At 57.0% G+C, this 17516-nt stretch overlaps 2 protein-coding genes across 3 annotated transcripts; both read right to left on the bottom strand.

Annotated features, from left to right (window-relative positions):
* Positions 1-2879: 2879 nt before the first annotated feature.
* Positions 2880-9609, bottom strand: LIME1 (Lck interacting transmembrane adaptor 1). 2 transcript variants are annotated; one of them, XM_063172003.1, is made up of 7 exons: positions 9427-9609; positions 7216-7463; positions 5467-5611; positions 4948-4996; positions 4777-4861; positions 4185-4618; positions 2880-3965 (listed from the first exon to the last, which is right to left on the bottom strand). In XM_063172003.1, the coding sequence occupies exons 3-7, from the start codon at positions 5580-5582 to the stop codon at positions 3579-3581; spliced, it is 1071 nt and encodes a 356-aa protein (XP_063028073.1). In that variant the 5' UTR covers positions 5583-5611; positions 7216-7463; positions 9427-9609; the 3' UTR covers positions 2880-3578. The 2 variants fall into 2 exon arrangements, with proteins under 2 accessions (XP_063028073.1, XP_063028074.1); XM_063172004.1 differs by lacking the exon at positions 7216-7463.
* Positions 9610-9807: 198 nt separating this feature from the next.
* ZGPAT (zinc finger CCCH-type and G-patch domain containing) lies at positions 9808-17490 on the bottom strand. Its single transcript, XM_063172424.1, has 6 exons — positions 16467-17490; positions 15623-15756; positions 14768-14926; positions 13641-13772; positions 12382-12793; positions 9808-11939 (listed from the first exon to the last, which is right to left on the bottom strand). The coding sequence occupies exons 1-6, from the start codon at positions 17108-17110 to the stop codon at positions 11801-11803; spliced, it is 1620 nt and encodes a 539-aa protein (XP_063028494.1). The 5' UTR covers positions 17111-17490; the 3' UTR covers positions 9808-11800.
* Positions 17491-17516: the final 26 nt, after the last annotated feature.

Genomic DNA, 17516 nt, shown 5'->3' with positions numbered 1-17516 from the left:
TGTAGGGCAGGGGGTCTGTGGGGTCCATGTGACACATGGCGTGCGGCGGGTTTTGGGGTGCAGGGGGTGTTTGGGGGACTCGACTACCCGCGTTCTGCCCCTCACTGCCCCAAAACCCGCGGGGCGGCTCCGAGGGGCCGCGGCTCCCGCTGCTGCTGCCGGATTGAGCAGCCCGAAGGCCGGGACAGAGTCCGTGCGGCTGTCCCGGATGGCGGCCCCCGCCTGTCCCCCCCCCGCCTGTCCCCTCGGCCGATCCCCGCCGCTCGGGGGCTGTGGCATTGATGGGGCGGCACCCCGGGATCCCCTGCCTGGGGAGGGGGGACGTTCCCAGCCTGGCTCCTGGGGGGCTCGGCCGCCCCCCGTTCCCCGCTCTGCTGGAGGTGGGGCTGGAGGTGCCGCTTCCACCCTGCGCCAAGCCCGGGTGTTTTCCTAGGAGCGAAAAAAGCAGCAAACCGGGAAAACCCCCCCGAACCCGGCCAAGCGCTCGGTGCCACCCCGGCACGGCCGCCCGCGGGGTGTCCCTGCCACGGGAACGGGGATCAACCGGGAACCGGGGCACCCCCGGGCCCCAAAACCAGCACGGCAGGGGGAGCGCAGCCGCAGCAGCGTTTGTTCCCCATCTGCGCCGTGCCTGGGGAGTCCGATCCCGCAGCCCCCGTTAGCGCAGGAGCCCGTGGGGCCCGGGGGAGGCTCCGCGGCCGCCCCCGCTCCGGTTTAATGGTTAACGGCGGCCCAAGCGCAGAGCTGGAGGCTCCGGCAGCTCCGCTCGGTGTTGTGCAACTCCACTCCCTGTGCCCACCCTCGCACAGGGCGCCACCAGCCCGACCCCGGCCCGGACAGGGGGGCTCGGCACGAGGGCACCCCGAATTTAAAACGTGGTCATGGCACCTCCTGAGTTGGGAAGGCCGTGCAAGGATCGTTTAGTCCGACTGCTGGCCCTGCACAGGACTCCCCCAGGAATCACCATCCCTGCGAGATGCCCCGTGGTACCCGGGTGCCCTTGCCGGGGTTTGGCTGCGGACTGCGCTGATGCCCCTCGCCCAGGGGCTCTGCAGAGGGATCGCGGCCGTGCCCGCGCTGCCCGTGTCCCCCTGGCTGCCCGCCGGGGCTGCGGGGCTGCCGGGGCACGGCGCCACACGGGGGTGAGCTCCAGGCATGGGGGGGCTTGGCGGGGTGCGGAGCTGCTCGGCTGTGGGGCGGGTTTGGGGGGATGGAGAGCGCTGTGCTGCCGGACAGGCACAGAGCTGCGCGGGCTGCGGGCCCTGCGGGGTGCAGGGACATGGGGGTGCGGGTCCTGATGGCACAGGGTGCCCTACAGCGCCGTGCGGGTGTCACACAGTGTGGGTGTCACACAGTGCGGGTGTCACACCGTGCAGGGTGTGCTGTCCCTCGCTACATCCCACAGGGTGCGGATTACAGGACGCGCAGCCCCGTTCAGCCCCTTCGGGTTCTCTGTGGGCTCCTGCTCGCTCCCTCTTGTGGGAAAGGCACCGCTCAGCACACCCGCACACACTCATGCACACTCTTGCACACTCGCTCACACTCCTGCGCGCCCATGCACTCCCTCTCTCTCGCACACTTGCGCACTCTTTCTACTGCTGCTGGGGGAAATTGGAGCCCAACTTTGGCCGCCTCAGCCCCTCGGCAGCAGGATCTGTCCCTTCCCCCGTGCCATTCCGAGCCCGCCTTTTCCCAGGGAGGTGGCACCGCGCGGTACCCACCCACAGTGTCACCCACACCCCACGGGACCGGAGCGAAGCCCCACTGATCCCGCATGGAAATGAAGCTCCCGTGCCTGGCAGCACAGCCCGGAACAGCTCCCTGGGGTTCAGGAGGTGCAGGGGGGCCCCAGCCGTGAGTGCTGGGGTGATGGAGAGGGGAGCAGGGGCAGGATGCGGCCGGGGCAGCGCGGGGGAGCCCACGCGTGCTGGTGGCAGCCTGGCAGCAGGAGGAGCGCGGCAGCAGCGGCACAGCCGCGCTCTATCGGCGCCCCGATCTCGCAGGGGGGTGGGAGAAGCTCTCGAGGGCCGCTGTGGTTTGGCTGACGGCGCCTCGGGTGCCTCGGCTCTGACACCTCCAGCGGGGTTTGCTGAGCGCTGCGTTTTCCGTGTTAATCTCTTCACCCGCCGCGGTGCACGGGCAAAGATGCTGAGGGGAGGAGCGGCGCTTCCTGCCGCACAGCGCCTGGCACGGCACGGCACGGCACGGCACAGCACGGCACGGCACCGCACAGCACGGCCAGGCACGGCACGGCACGGCACGGCCAGGCACAGCACAGCCAGGCACGGCACGGCACGGTCCGGCCCGGCCCGGCCCGGCCCGGCACGGCACGGCACGGCCAGGCACGACACAGTCTGGCACGGCACAGTCTGGCACGGCACAGCACGGCACGGGGGCTCCACCCCGCCCCAGCCACACCAGGCCATCGTGCCACGAGGTCAGGCAGCCGCTGGCCGTGTGACACGGACACCGTCATTGTCACACCGTCATTGCCACCGCGTCCCTTGGGGCACGGCTGTGCAGCTCCACCGGGGAGGAGAGGAGCGGAGGTTTAGCTCCGGTACACATGCAGCTCACCCAGGATCTTTTGGCACACGGAGGCTGCAGGACCCACAGCAGTGATGGGGAGGTGAGCAAGGAAGCAAATGCTGAGCCTGGTTTGTACCACAGCCCTGCGCAAGGCTCGGCTCTGGCACAGATCCCCCCAAAGAGCAGCTCTTGGTGGCTGTGTGTCCCCATTTCAGAGGTGCCAAACCAGCCATGCGGGGCTGGTGCACTCACTGACACACTGTGCTCAAAGCTGCTCCCTCAGCACCAGCTGCACCAGCAGCAGCAGCAAGAGCCCTCAGAACCAGGGATTTAGACTCAGTTTAAGAGTGTAAACTTTCTCTCAGCCTTTTAATGGTGACCCATGGAGACACCCTTGCACGGGTCTGAGAGGGTGGGGATGGAGGATGGAGCAGAGCCCACAGCCCACACCAGTGACATTTCTGTGTTGTCCTGTGCAGGGTGACATGGACTCAATGGTCCCTTGTGGGCCCTTTCCAGCTCTGGATATTTTATGATTCCGTGGAGGCACAGGGCTGACTCCACCTCCCCATGACAAGGGACATTCTGTGATGGGGGCAAAGCTTCTCAGGGCTCCTGGGGGCTGGAGGAGGCCCTGCTCTCCCCCAGGCAGTGTGAGGAGCACAGAGACCCTCAGGCATGGCAGAAACCTCCTGATGGGGATCTGATCCTGCAGCCCAAGGCAGGGGGCTGGCTGCCGCCCTGTCACCCCCCTGCCCCAAAACGTGACTGGTCCCCACCCTGTTCCCATCTTGGTGCCAGTGCCAGCCCTGTCTCACTGGGGTCCCACCCAGCACCCCCAAACTGCCCGTGCTGGGACAACCCACCACTGCTGGCACCAGCTGGGCTGGAATGGGACAAGGACACTTGTAGAAAAGTAACAGAAAATATATACAGAGAGTGAGTGCAGGGCACAGGGTGGGCACAGGGGTGCTGGCACCTGTCCCTTTGGCACCCAGTGGTGCCCAGCCAGGTGGGCCCCCCCGTGGCACTGCCCCTGCTCCTGGGGGCTATAGGTTGGTGATGTAAACCTGCAGCCCGTTGGCTGCTGTGCGGGCAGAGCCTTTCTGGGACCCCCCTGCCCAGACGTCCACCACGCTCTCGTAGAGGTTCTCAGGCACACAGCCCTTCCCTGGCTTGGCCCCTTTTGCTGCCTTCTTCCAGTGAATGTCCACAGCCTCATAGTCAGGCTCGGGGCCACGGGCCTGGGCAGTCCATGCTCTGTCATTGATGGACTCGTAACAGGGGTCAGGGGGCCCTGGGGCTGCTGGGGCCCCCTCCTGCTGGCAGGGGGGCAGCCCCCCAGACCCCCCGTCCTTCACAGCCCTCGGGGTTGATGCAGGGGCCTGGGATTTCTTCTTGGTGGCTTTGCACACCGTCGAGTACATCTCCTCCAGCTGCAAAAGGAAATTTTTTTTGGGTGGAGGTTTGGGGGCAATCCCTGCCCACTGCAGGGTACCCTCGTGATTTTGTCCCCCCCACCTTCTGACAGCCCCCCAGGAGGATCCTGGCAGTGCATCCTAACTTATACCCTGCTCCACACATGGGCAGAGCCAGGAGAGAGGGAATTAAATAACCCCACCATGTGCCCATCCCTGCTGTCCCCCAGAGTGTACCTTGGCATGAGGGGCACTGCCTGTGCCATCCCAGCCGTGCTGTGCTCCAGAGGGTCCTGCCACAGCCCCGTCCTGCACCTCCACCGACACCACCTTCTTCACTTTATGGACACAGGCGTAATCAGCTGCGCCGTGCCCAGCCCGTGGAGGGGACACCTGGGTGCCAGCTGGCATGGGGGGCACGGGGGTGACACTGGGGGGCACGGGGGAGCCCTCGTCCCCCACTGCCAGGCACTCATAGACGGCGTCTGGCGCCGGTTTGCGCAGCGGGGTGAAGAGCAGGTTGGAGTAGGTCTGGTCGGGGGCTGGGCAGGTGGCCGGGGGCTCAGGGACGGGGATCTGGGGCAGCTCACGGTGCAGGAGGCCAGAGCTGTGCAGGGATTCACCCGCAGGGGCCGCGGGACCGGGGAGATCCAGGCTGGCAGGACGCTGGACTGTGGGAGAGAAGAGGAAATGAGGGGATGCAGCAGGCACCAAGCCCCGTGCCAGCGCTGTGGCACGTCTGTCTGTGACATGAGGGGCAGCTTGGGGACTGCAGGGAGCTGCCAAGGGCCCCCAGCCCCTCGGGCTCCCCCTGCTCCAGGGCACTCACCATCCCTGACCTTCACCCGGTACAGCTCGTGCAGCTTCGTGTCCGACTTGCTGAGCGAGCGCAGCTGTGTCTGGCAGAGCAGGGCCTGACGGGGGGGACAGACACCCTCAGGCTGGGCTGGGAGCCCAGGGCACCCCCAGGGCTCATCCTGCCCCCCACATGTGCTCTTACCTCCTCCACGAGCTTCACCCCGTCCGGAGCGACTTTCTTCCTGCCCTTCCTGCAGGGAGAGGTGGGGCTGAGCCCAGGGCTGGTGGCAGAGCCAGGGGTGAGGAGCAAGGGTGCCAGTGTGGCACTCCCAAACCCCACATCCTGCTCCTTCCCCTGCCCCACAGCAGGCTCTGTGCTGCCTGGGGACATCACAATTGCATCCTGCACCCCACTGAGCTGTGCAGGGCACCACCCTTGGCATTGCCCCTGCTGCTCACAGCTCAGCCCTCTCTGGGCTGCTCCTCTGAGTTTTTTGGGCATAGGGGCTGCTCCAGGGGGCTGTGACACACAGGGATGCAGGGCCAAGCCAGGCAGAGCTGCACTGGGGTGCAGGTGAGGGTTTGGGGTGAGCAGAGCAGCAGATCCCACGATCCCAGCTCAGGATGGCTGCACACAGAGTCCCCACCAAATGCCACCGAGGGGTCCCCAGCCCCACCCAGCCCCAGGAGGCAAGGTGCAGGAGCTGTGGGCAGCACGTACCGTTTGCAGGCAGCACACAGGGTGCCCAGGTAGACCAGGCCACCGAGCAGGGCCAGGGCAGTGCCAGCTGGCAGCAGCCGGGTCCCTGCTGTCCCCTCACTGCTGGCTGCAGCCATGGGGGAGCTGCTCGCAGCACCACTGAGCTCTGAGGAGAGAGAACACGAGCTGGGGTTCAGCCTGGAGCTGCTGGAATGGTGCTCTGTCACCCACAGGGACCCCTGCAGGGCATCTCTCTGGATGCTCTGGATGGGGACATTTCACCGGGTGTCCCATTTTCTGGCCAGAGATTGTTGTCCCCAGAGTCACTGTAACCCCTCCAGTGCCCAGCCCCGTGTGAACACTTGGCACTGGGTTCTCTGTCACCACCAGGGAAAACTTCAGATTTTGGTTCCTTTTGAAAAACAATCCAACAAAACCAGCGGGATTCGAGCTCACTGAAATGGTGAAAAGGAGATGCCCAGGAGCCCTGAAAACCTCTGGAGACACCCTAGGAATGACAGAGTGCTTTCAGGGGACACCAGGACACCAAACTGGGCTGTGGGATGGGGGTGACACCAATCCTGAGCATAGGGGAGGCCAGTAAGGACAGGCAGTATGACTCAATTTCCTGGAAACAAGGGGAGTTCAGCATCTCCTTCCTCTGCCTCCTCATGCCCTGGCCTCAGCAGAACACACCAGGACACCCTCCTTCTGCAATGGATTCACACATTCCCTGTGCCACCACAACCCCAGCTCTGCAGTCCCTCTCTGCTGTGACACAGAGCAGAAATCTCCCCATTTCCCACCCCTTTCCTGCGCCTAAAGCTGTGCCTTGCCCAACCCCAGCCCTTGTCCCTGTGCTTTCCTCAGGGCAAAAATCACCCCCTGCAAACCGCAGCAGGGGTAGGAGGGTGTCCTGACACAAAGCACGGGTGCTCCCCAGCCTGTCAGGATCACCTCCTTCCCCAGGAGGCTTTTGGTGACCCCTGTCCCATCATTCCCATGCCACCATCCCCGTCCCCAGCTGCCAGCACGCTGCAAACCCAAAGCAAAAGCTGAAACCCCTTCACCGGTGTCTGCAGGTCCCAGCTCTGCACAGCTCAGCTCTGTGCACCCTGCTCTGCAAAAACAGCCTGGCCTGTCACCAGCACCCAAGAAATGCCTGATCTGAAAGGAGATGAAGGCAGTTCCTGGAGTAAAGCACAGCTTCAAGACACCAGGGCAGCTGATCCAGATGGGGCCAGCAGTAGGGTCCCTGGGCAGAGCTGAGCAGGATCAGCTTCCACCAGCACAGATGGGAACCCAGAGATCCAGAGGGATGTGCTGAGCACCTCTTACTCACCCTCTTGCATATCTTCATCCGGGTGACAAAGCCCAGATGAGCTCTGGTGAGAAGCCACCCTGCCTTGCGTAAATCTCAAAAAGCCCACCGGAATTCCCCTCTCCCCTTCACCCTGGGTCACACAGCATCTCTGGCACATTTTTACCCCAATACCCAGAAGGTCTCTGCCCATTTGCAGCACCCTTTTATCTGCGAGCATCCTTTTATCTAAGAACTTCCCATGCCTTTGGAAACTGCCCTGACTGAAGCATGAACCCTGGAGAGCAATTATTTCAAGGTAGAAAGTGAGACAGAGAGGTTTTAAGGACTAACCAGGCTGGACAGACTGGCTTAGATCAGAGCTGGGAAGGGGAGGCTGTTCCCTTTCCAACGTTTTAATTAGACAACACAGCTTTTCTGTCTGAGCACACTTTAATTATTGGGATTACCTGCAACAGGGCTGGTGTGTTAGACAGAGCCTGGAGCTCCTCGCTGGGCTCGTTCAGCTCATTAGAGGGATGGGATCATGGGCTGCAGGAGCAGGGCAGAGCTGAGCAGGCTCTGGAGTTGAGCAAAGTTCTAGCGAGGTTTGATGGCCAGGAGCTGGTGTGGTATTGGAATCCAGGTGGGAGCTTTCAGCATGCTGAGGCAGGCACACACGGGGCAGCTTATCCCTCAGCAGGGGGATTTTCCATCCCTGAATTTTGAAGATTAAAAGGAGAGACTTCCTTGAGTAGGAACGAGCACAGAGAAATTCTTCTGGCCTGTTTTCTGTAGAGCAGGTCGATGGTTGCTCCAGGATTTCTGAACAGTGAAACTGTGCAGTGCATCCTCCTCAGTGCTCAGGATCAGCAGCCACTTCTTGGGACAACACCTTGGGTCTCCCAAAGCCACAGATTTGCAAGCAGAACCCCTGACTAACGACAGGTAGGACTGGGCAGGTTTGCAAGGCAAACACCTGGGTTTCCTGCCGATGAAGTTATCGATCTCCCTGCCCTGGGGCTGCTCCCCGGGACAGGAGGCTCAGCAGAGGCGTTTCAAAGGCGCCGGCTCTGCCAGCCCAGCCCAGCCCAGCCCCGGTGGCTTTGAAGGCGAGGGCGGTCACAGCTGTTGCGTACGTGTGACAGCACCCACAGCCCTGAGCAGGGATCTCTCCCCTCCGTGTGTGACACCCCAGCACAGGCACCCTGAAGGCAGATGGGTTGTTACTCCAGGATGTGGGAGTTTTTTGTGAGTCCTATGAAAGGTGCAAGTTTTTCATCTGGGCTTCCTGAAAGCAAGATTAAATTCACTGCAAAACCAAGCGCTGCTGGTGATGATTCTGCCTGGCCTCTGATTCATCTCCCCAGATAAAACCACACAGTCTTCAGCGCAGGGTGGCAAGAAAAAAGTCTGCAAAGCTACTCAAAGCCTATTTGCACAAAACCAAGAGGAACATTTTGAGCTGATTTCCATCAGCAACTGTGCACACAGCTGCAGCAAACTCTGCTCAGGTACCCCAGGGAGTTGTGCTTCAAAAAAGGCCCAAGAAGCAGAAGTAGATAAATTTTTTTCTTTTCAATTACAAAAAGTGAAAGATCTGTTTACAGTCAGTCACAACACTGAATCTGCCCTGGACCATGGGGTGCAATTAGTGAATTGTAAGACTATTTCAAAAAAGCAGGCATGAGATCTCACCCACTTTGCTTATTCTCCATAGTGAGATTTCATGCTCAAATACCTCTGGGGGCTTTTCATTTAGAAAGTGCCAACGATACTTCTAAATGCCAGACCCAAATACCTGAAAACTTTGATGCAGACTTCTAGCTGCAGTTCTGATCGCTGCTCACATGCTGGAGTGGCTTTTGAGAAAACACAACTTTAAAAGTTTCAGGTGAGTGACTGTCAGCCCACACCACAGGGCTCTGCTCGAGGCTGACCTCATTTCAGCACTTTTCTTTCTTCCTGCCCTTCCCTGGTTGCTGAACACTCACTTGGGCAGAAAAATGCTCTTTTAAGGCAAGAATAATCTCAAGAGGTTTTCTGCAGAGCTGAGCCATGGCAGGAGACCAACAGAGAGCTCAGAGTTGCTGTTATGGGAAGCCAGATTCCAAACTAGAGCATGGCTGCGTGAAGGAGATGTGTCTTCTCCAGGTTTCCTTTGCCACACATGCACTGCTTCTACATCATCCTAGGTTTTCAGAAGACAGCATTTCAGGGGCCACATTCTCAATCCTCCTCACCCAGAGACGGGCTCAGCACTTTCCCATTGCACACACCAGCAACATTCCTGTCCTCCTCCCCACAAAACAACTGGAAATTTCCACAATGTCATGCACCTCTGAACTGAATTCATTCACCCCAAAAGCAATTGGCTCTCACTCAGCCTCCAGACCCCAGCCATGGGATCCCAGCAGCATTGCCAAGCTCCACCACCTCTGCTTCCCTCTCAAGCCCAGCTACAGAGCACACAGCATGGAATGACACAGCTTGGAGCTCAACTCACAAAGCTGAGCCTAGCTCTCCCAGAGCAGGAATCCTGCCTGTCCAGTCTGTCCAGCCCTAAGAGCATCTCTGACAATCCTGTGATTTCTCTATACTTTGGAGGGGTTAAGGTATTTCCCACCCCAGTTTAGCTGCAGATTCCTCATTTCCCAGGCAGGAAAGCCACCACCACTTACCTACAGGAACTCAAAATCCAGCGAGTGTGGAGCACAGGGATCCAATCATGCTCTCTTCCCCGCTGACCAACCTGGAGAATTTCATTTCTTATCCCGCAGCAAGTCCCAGTCAGGGCTCCCCGCACTGAGCTCTCCCGCTCCCTGAGGAGCAGCCGGCTGTGAGCAGACACCGAGCACACCCACCACAGCTTCCTGGCCTCGGAGGTGGCGGCTGCAGCCCGGGGTAGGCTGGGTCTGTGCTCGCAGCCGGGGCGGGAAGCTCAGCACACCGAGCAGCCCCTGCCCCGCCCGGCTCCTCCCGGGGCTCAGGGCGATGTAAGGGAAGAATGGGGAGCCCCGGAACATCATTACCTTGCAAATGAACAACGCCTTACAAGGAGAGAGGAGGAAAAAAGAAACACCAACTTTATTCATCAGGGATGTGAACTGCGCTGGGTGGGAGGTGACAGTCAGGCTGTGGAGATCCCAAGGAAGGGTCAAAACAGGACTGAGCAAAGACACAGGGGTCATACACCCAGTTCCTAAAGAGATTATGATGATGTTAAACAGTCTCAGAACACAAAATAAACCCCCAAGTTTTCTCTGCCCAGCTCAGTTCTCCAGTCGTGGGCCACTTCAGTGAGCATCCACGCTAAGCTGGGCACATTAATCCTTGTCACCACTTAGCACTCAAGTGTGAGAAACAGTCATTTGTGAGGGAAGGGCCATTGTTAAACCCTTGAGTTGAGCCTGGTGTGTGAAGAACACGAATTCAGAACAATGAGGACAGTACAGCCAATTCCAATGGGAACCGATGGATGTTGAAGTGCCTGAGGCAGCACATGATTATTCCCTCATCCACCAGGATCACAGCACGATCCAGGTGCTCTTCAGGAGCACAGACTCACTCCCACAGGTTTCCTGAAGATGTTCATCTTGTTTGGTTTTGCTGTCTCGCTGTGTTTCTGAGGCGTGTCTGCAGCAATGTGAAATCCCACACAACCTGAACAGCTCTGATCATATCTTCTTCAGTCTCAGATTTTCTTGCTCGTTTGGCAGCCTGACCCTGTAGATCAGGCACTGCCCTGCCCAGGCTGACAGCTTGTTTTTAATCTGTTCTTAGGGTAGATAAAAAAGAGAGTACTAAAGGAACCTTTTCATTAGAAAAATTACTCACAGAATAAAAGGAAATTGGTTCCTTAAATTAAAAAAAAAAAAAAATTGGTGTCCTTAAGATACTGGCATGAATTGCAAAATATTTTTGTTTTAAAAAAAAGCCTTTACAATGCAGAAATCCCACCAGATGATGAAACCAGCATCTCTAAGGCAAGGACTGGCCACCACCAACACAGAATGTAACCAAGGGGAGAGGACATCCTTCCTGTCCACTTTCCACATGGCAGGGAAGAGCATTTGGCTTGCCTGGCCTGCTTCCAGCCCAGCCCAAGCTCTGCCACTGCAGGGCTGCACACTGGGCTCATACAGATCCTGCTCCTTGTGCTCACCCAGGGCACAGTCCAACATGGATCTGGGTCCTGAAGTTTTTTAGTAAAAGGACCCATGCTCAGTGAGCCACCTTGGACAGAAAAACCCGACTGATGGTGGCAAAAATCACAAGGTTCCCTGTGGAGCTGTTCCTGGATAGGTTTGGGAATTCTGTTATGCTGCTGGCTTATTCCCCCAGCTATGGCACTCTACTTGTGGAACCAGCTTTCCATGCCAAGCCAGTGGGTTTGGCTACAGCATGGCCTGGGATACTCCAACAGTCAAACTGCTGAAATCTGATGCTCCAGGCTGCTGGTTCCACCTCTGAGCTGTCAGTTTTCTGTCCCTTCCTTACACTAGGGCTACAAAGAACTTGCTCCCCCCAAAAATGGAGTTCTCAGATAAATCCCACAGTAAAAACCAGAAGGCAGAGAGCAGCTACAGCACTTGACCTTTGATGTTTTCACCCAGCCATGGTTGGGACCCTGCCTGCACCTGTGCTTGGCAGGTGGCCACAGACAGAAGCCACAGTTACTGGCAGGATGTGGGGCTGTCCAAGCCCCCTCAGCTGGTTTGTAGCCAGCAGTGTTATCACCTGAGCAGCCACAGACTCTGGATGGAGCTGCTGCTGCAGGGAAAATGAAGGAAAGAAGTGTGCAAGAGAGCAGAGAATTGTATCTCTTGTAGCTAGGCCTCATCCAAGGCCCAACTCACTGAATGCTTTCAGGGCTGGACGGATGTGCACTACTCCCCCTCCCAGAAGAGCTCAGAAGCATCCAGAAACTGCTGCTTTTTTGCCCAGTTTTAGGCTGAGCAGCCTGAGACCCAGCAGAGCAGGACAGCTCATCGAGACTCTGAGGCCAGGAGCACCAGAAGGACAACTCCTGCAGTCCAACACCTTCCTCAGCACCTAGAACTCAGTCATCTTCTTGTGGGTGTCTGCTTTCTTCTGCTCCCGCTGTAGCCTGGCTTCCTGGGCCTGCAGCTGCCCCAGCTGCTTGTGGGCATTAGCCAGCTTCTCCTCCAGCTGAGCTGCAGCAATGCTGTGCCTGAAAGCAAAAAGCACAGTGACAATGTCATCCTGCATGGTAAGATCAAAAGAGGATTCCATCTCAGGAGGGTTTGCCCTTTCCTGTAGGATTAGCCCAAGGGATCTGCTGAAAGCCAGGAATAACCTGATGCTCAGCACTATCTGGCCTAGAGAATGTCCTCCTGGGACCCTCAACAGCAATGCTGCAGGAGTGGGCACAAGAAGGACTCCAGAACCTTTCCTCAGAGAGCTCCTCTCTTTGCCACAGCCTGAATTCAGACACATCTGCCCCAGACACATCTGGCAGTGTCCACGCTGGTCTGAAGCACACACTGAACTCTGTCCTCCACTTCCCCTTAAGTCCCATCCAGACACACTTCACTTGTTCCTCCCACACCTCATTCCAAGCCCACCCCTCCCCAGAAGCACCACAAACTGCATCCCAAAGAACATCCTCCTACCTCCCGACGTTGCGCGCCAGGGCCTGCTGGATTCCCCTGATATCCCTCTGCGTCTGCTCAATCTTCTCCGTGGTCTGGAAGAGGCTGACACTCAGGGCCTTCTTGGTGCTCTTGCTGGCATGGTAGATCTCTTTGCTGTTCCTCTGGGGCAGGGCCACCCCCCCAGCCCTGTCCCCGGCGCTCTTCCCGCGCAGTTTCTCGTTCAGGAAGTCAAAGACGTTGCGCGGGGCCTTGCGGCCGCCCGGCTGCCCAGAGCTGCCTCCCTTTGCCCGGCATTTCCTCGATTTGCCTGGCTCCAGCTTCCCCTGCTTCTTCTTCTGCAGCACCTCAGCACACTGGTCCAGGGACTTCCCTCGAGGGAGCACCACAGCCTGCACTGGCTCCACTCTGCCCTCGCCATTCTTCCCTAGGCCTGAGGGGAGACTCCGAGTCATTACAGCATCCCCCCACCACAAGCTCACACTGACAGACACAAGCTTAAAACAAGCTAAGAGGCTTTTGAGGTACCAAAAGTTACAACTTCTGTCCAAGCCAAGGGCACCAGGAAAGGCCAGGCCAGGAGCCTTTCAGAGCAGGAGATTTGTGATTCCAAGCCCGAGGCCATCCGTCAGGCCGGTTTCTGTGAAACCAGGTTCAGCCTCACATCCTCAGCTTCTCAAGCCAGGTTCTGCTTCAAACTGGTTTGGTTCCTCTGGGAGAACCCAAGCCAGGTTCTGCTTCAAACTGGTTTGGTTCCTCTGGGAGAACCAAGCCAGGTTCTACTCAAAACTGGTTTGGTTCCTCTGGGAGAACCCAAGCCAGGTTCTACTCAAAACTGGTTTGGTTCCTCTGGGAGGACTGGAGACACAGAGGCCCTCCCAGAGCCCCCAAGGCTCGATGCAATTTGGGTGGGAGCAGCGAGTTCAGCAGGCTTTGAAGTCTGTGTCAGGCCAGGAGATGCATTAGCACAGGCATCAGAAGCTTTGCAGATCAGCTCCCCTCCACCTCCAGCCTTTGAACATTCCACAAGGTTCTCACAGCTTTGATCATCAGCCTGACCCTGCTCCCAGGTGCCTCCACTGTTTGCCATTTCCATACAGGGCTTGGTGCCCCACATGCCTGTACTTCCATGAAATAACTCATCCCTCTTCCCTCCAACACTGCTGGGATCTATCACATTGCTTGAGCCCCAGCCAAGTGGCCTTCAGCACAGCAAAGTTCTGGTTTCAACCAAAATCTTGGGTTTTTCTTACCAGCCCCAGGAGCCCCTCTCCCCTTACCTTTTCCAAACTCATATCCCATCTGAACAAGCAGCTTGGAGCCAATGCCACGAGTATGGGCCTCCCAGCCACCAAAAGAGGAGCTGCAGGCTGGGGTCCACTCCCCATTCTCTGGAACTCCTGAGTCTATCACTGTGAAACACAAGAGAAGAATCAGTGAAACAGGAATTGTGAGTAAAGCTGCTGTTTGCAGCATCCCTCACAGGAAAGTACAATTCAATTCTCCAACCCTAAAAGCATTTGGTCATGCTCCAGCTTTACTCAGTTCCTACTGAATTGTCAGGTTCCATGAACACTGCACAGGAGTGGCTGAAATGTGAGGTTTCACTTGATTTAATGCACATACCATCTCCCAGATCCAGGCAGAATCACCCAGGAGTTTTATGATTCTTTTCCTTCCTTCCAGGATGGTAATACAGAATAATGTATACATCTGGGCAGAATTTAACACAGTGACACCTAATACTTATCCTTTGTTTCCTGTCTCTGGTATGAGGCTCCTCCAGGCCATAACATTGATTTTGTGTTATTAGGATCCAATAACCTCTGTCAGGTTAAATGTAAAGAGCTCTAGGACACAACTTTGTCCCTGTGATGCAGCTGTGGCACCACAAGAGGGACAGTGCTGCCTGTGCACCTTCCAAGAAGTCATATGGGTGCTCTCTGTGTCACCTTTCAGCAGTAAAACAGGCATGGCTGTTCCTGCAGCCTCAAGGCACCAGAAGGACCCAACATTTCCTTGGGTCCCACATTCCTGAGTCATGGAGCTTCCAGGGATGAGAAATTCTGATTCACTTATTAACTCAGCTCAGCCAGACATGTAAGAATGAGGCTCAGAGCCTGGAATTCCAAAATATCACACCCTCTTCTTCCTTGTGTGGGGAGTTCCCATGGAAACCTCCAGCCTTCATTAGCCCAGGGATTTGCACAAAACAAAGGTTTTAGTTTGCAGTTATGGCAGAACAGCCAGTTACTGTTCTCAATCTTTCAGGAACACATAAAGAGATCTGGTCCTCTATCAGAGGTGAGACACTCAGAGTGAGAGCTCCAGGACAACCAGCCAGTCCCACAGAAATGCAGAACAAAATCCCAAGTCACTTTTGCTCACTTTCCCCCCATTCCCTTACCTTTGGCATAACCAGAATCATCCACACTGTCCTCATCAGACTCGCCAGATTCAGCAGCATCTTCACTTCTCAGGGGTGGGATGACACTGTCCCCTTCCACCACGGCCTCCTTGAGGAGCAGGGAGTCAAATTTCACCGTGTAGTAGCCACTGTCCACATCTACAGAGGGAACAGCAAGGACAGGAGCTGCAGCACATGGGGAGCTAAACCAGAGTCAGCTCCAGCAGAACGACACAGGGTGGGGGGAGGCCCAAGGAACAGCTCTAGAAAATCCTGGGTTTAATCTGTGATTTTTATTTCTGTCTGGGAGGGGGAAGCACCCACTGCAATGAAAAGCTATTTCCACAATGCCTGTGTTGATACCCAGAAGTTTATATCTGGAAATCAAGAAAGATGGGCTGCTGAGAAATGGAATTAAAGAGAAATTGGACTTGCTCCCTCCTGACTTAATAACAGTTTAAAAAGAAAGATGGAAAGAGGGAATAAACCCTTCCCCTTCCCAGGACAGAGGGAAGCCTGTATCAGCAGCTGCTGGGCAGGGCCAGCTCCCCGGGTTTTTGTTTAAACAAGACCAGATTATTGCCATTCTCACCTAGCAGACATGTAAATTCCTGCAGCCCCTCCCTGGAGCAGTTAATGACCCCGCAGTCATTTCCTTTCCACATTCTTGCTCTTTATCTCCTACTTCCCAGTCAATTCTCTCCTCTAGCCTGACAAAACTCAGCCTGTTTCCTCAGCTAGGTCAAGATTTTGAGTTCAGGGCAGCAGCCACACAGTTTATGGTTTTCTGTCATTAACCACAGCAGCCAAGTTTTAGATCCACACAAACCTCAGCCTTTCCCCTGGGCCCCTCACCGGTGATTTTGGCCGTGTACCAGATGCCATCAGTGTGCTTGGCCAGGCAGGCTGAGCCCACCCCCAGACTGCTCAGGTCGGGCTCCTGGAAGGGCTGCAGCTCCTCCACCGACACCACCTGACCATGGGAAAACCTGCAGGGAAGGAGGAACAGGAGGTCTCAAAGGAAAATCCCTTCTTTCCTTCCTCAAAGGAAATGCACACGAGTGTCAGGGCTGAGGAGCCTTCACCAGAATTATAATTACAACAGCACGTGGTCAAACTTCCCTGAAGTTGTTCATGTTGCACCTTAAACATGTTGTTTATGTCATGGGACAAAGAATGCAGCTCACCCCAGAGAATTAAACTTCCTTGCTGGTGACACATCCAATTAAAAAATTCATGGATTTGGGGATAAATGGGATCAGAGACAGGCAGGGCTCCAGCCCAGCACCTTCACAAAGGTGAGGTTCACAGCCCAGCTCCAGCCCAACACCTTCAGACACCACTGAGGCTCCTCCTGGGGAAGATCCCCAAAACTAGAGCCCCAAATAGATCCCCAAAAACATCCAACCCTCCTGTGCAACTGGAATGTGTGCATTACCCACAGACCCGGGTGTTTTGTTTTAAAACACTCCATCAGTTGTTAATTCAGCCACTCAGTTATGTAAAACCTCTGCACCTTTCCCATAGGATTTTCCACTTCACCTGTGCATCAGCTATAGAGAGCAGCCAAACTGATGCCACTGCTCCCCACAGCACATTTCAAAAACACCAAGGCACAATTTCTCTGGGTGACAAAGGCACACAGAGCACTTGGGGAGGAGGTTTGTCCCTCTGAACCCTCCCACCCCTCTCTCTTTACCGACAGTTCTCCTTAAATCTGCACTTGTCATCCAGGAAGAAAGGGCAAGGCTTCAGGGACTTGTGGGTGGGGTACAGGTAGAGCACCCTGACCCCTGCAGTGCCATCCTCCAGCTCCTCTGTCCCCACAATCATGGCATTGTGGTACTCCAGGGTCCCCCAGGAGCTGTAGTAGGGGGCTTTAACCTTCATCCCACTCAACTCCTCCTCCTCCTCCTCTCTCTCAGACTCCTCCTCCTCCTCACTGCACTTTGATTTGCATTTATCCCCCGTTTCTCCCTCTCTCTCTGAGGAGATCCCGTTGTCATCAGCTGGAGGCTCCTCATCTGTTCCAAGCCCAGCAATGGCTTCCTTAAAAGCAGCATATTCCTCATCTTGGGCAGAGTTCTCCAAGTGGGAATCCTGCCCTGGGAGAGCTGCTGGGGAGGAGGAGGAGGCATCTGTGTCCAGAGTGGCCAGAAGTTTGCTCTTTTTCACAGCCACCAGGCTCGACTCGGTCAGTTCTATGAGCTGCTTCAAATCCTCCTGCAGCTGGATCAGGTCCGAGTGCTGCGACGGGTCCTGGCCCGCCCCCAGCGCCAGCTCCACCTGCTCCAGCTGCGCGTTGTAGGTCTGGATCGCCGCCTCCAGACTCTCTTCATCCATCCTCAGCACAGGAATGGCGCTGCTGCCCGCGTCCTCTCCACGAACTCAAAACACATTCAGAGTTCACTCAAGCACTTCTGGATAACAAGTCCTCGCCCGCAGAAGCGACATCTACCCGCTCTTTCCCTCGGGAATGACCAGGGCGATGCTTCTGCTGGAAACAGGCGGCAAGAGGCGACGGGAGAGTGCGAGGAGAGGCCGGGCCTGGCCCTGCCCTCCCCCGCCACGGAGTCCACTCTCGCCCACCGGGCTCCCGCACGGCACCGCTCCTCCCGCAGCCTGGGCGCTCCCTCCGCCCCAGGGCTGCAGCGCCTCCCTGAGCCGCCACCGCGCCCTCAGCCACCTCAGTCCCTGCGAGCCGCCTCCATGACAGCCGCCATGACACCCCCACTTCCGGCATCAGTGC

Source organism: Melospiza melodia, chromosome 19, assembly GCF_035770615.1.
Source record: "Melospiza melodia melodia isolate bMelMel2 chromosome 19, bMelMel2.pri, whole genome shotgun sequence".
In the NCBI taxonomy this organism is placed as follows: Eukaryota; Metazoa; Chordata; class Aves; order Passeriformes; family Passerellidae; genus Melospiza; species Melospiza melodia.
The sequence above is the reverse complement of the archived record's forward strand: the minus strand, read 5'-3'. Positions and strand labels throughout refer to the sequence as shown.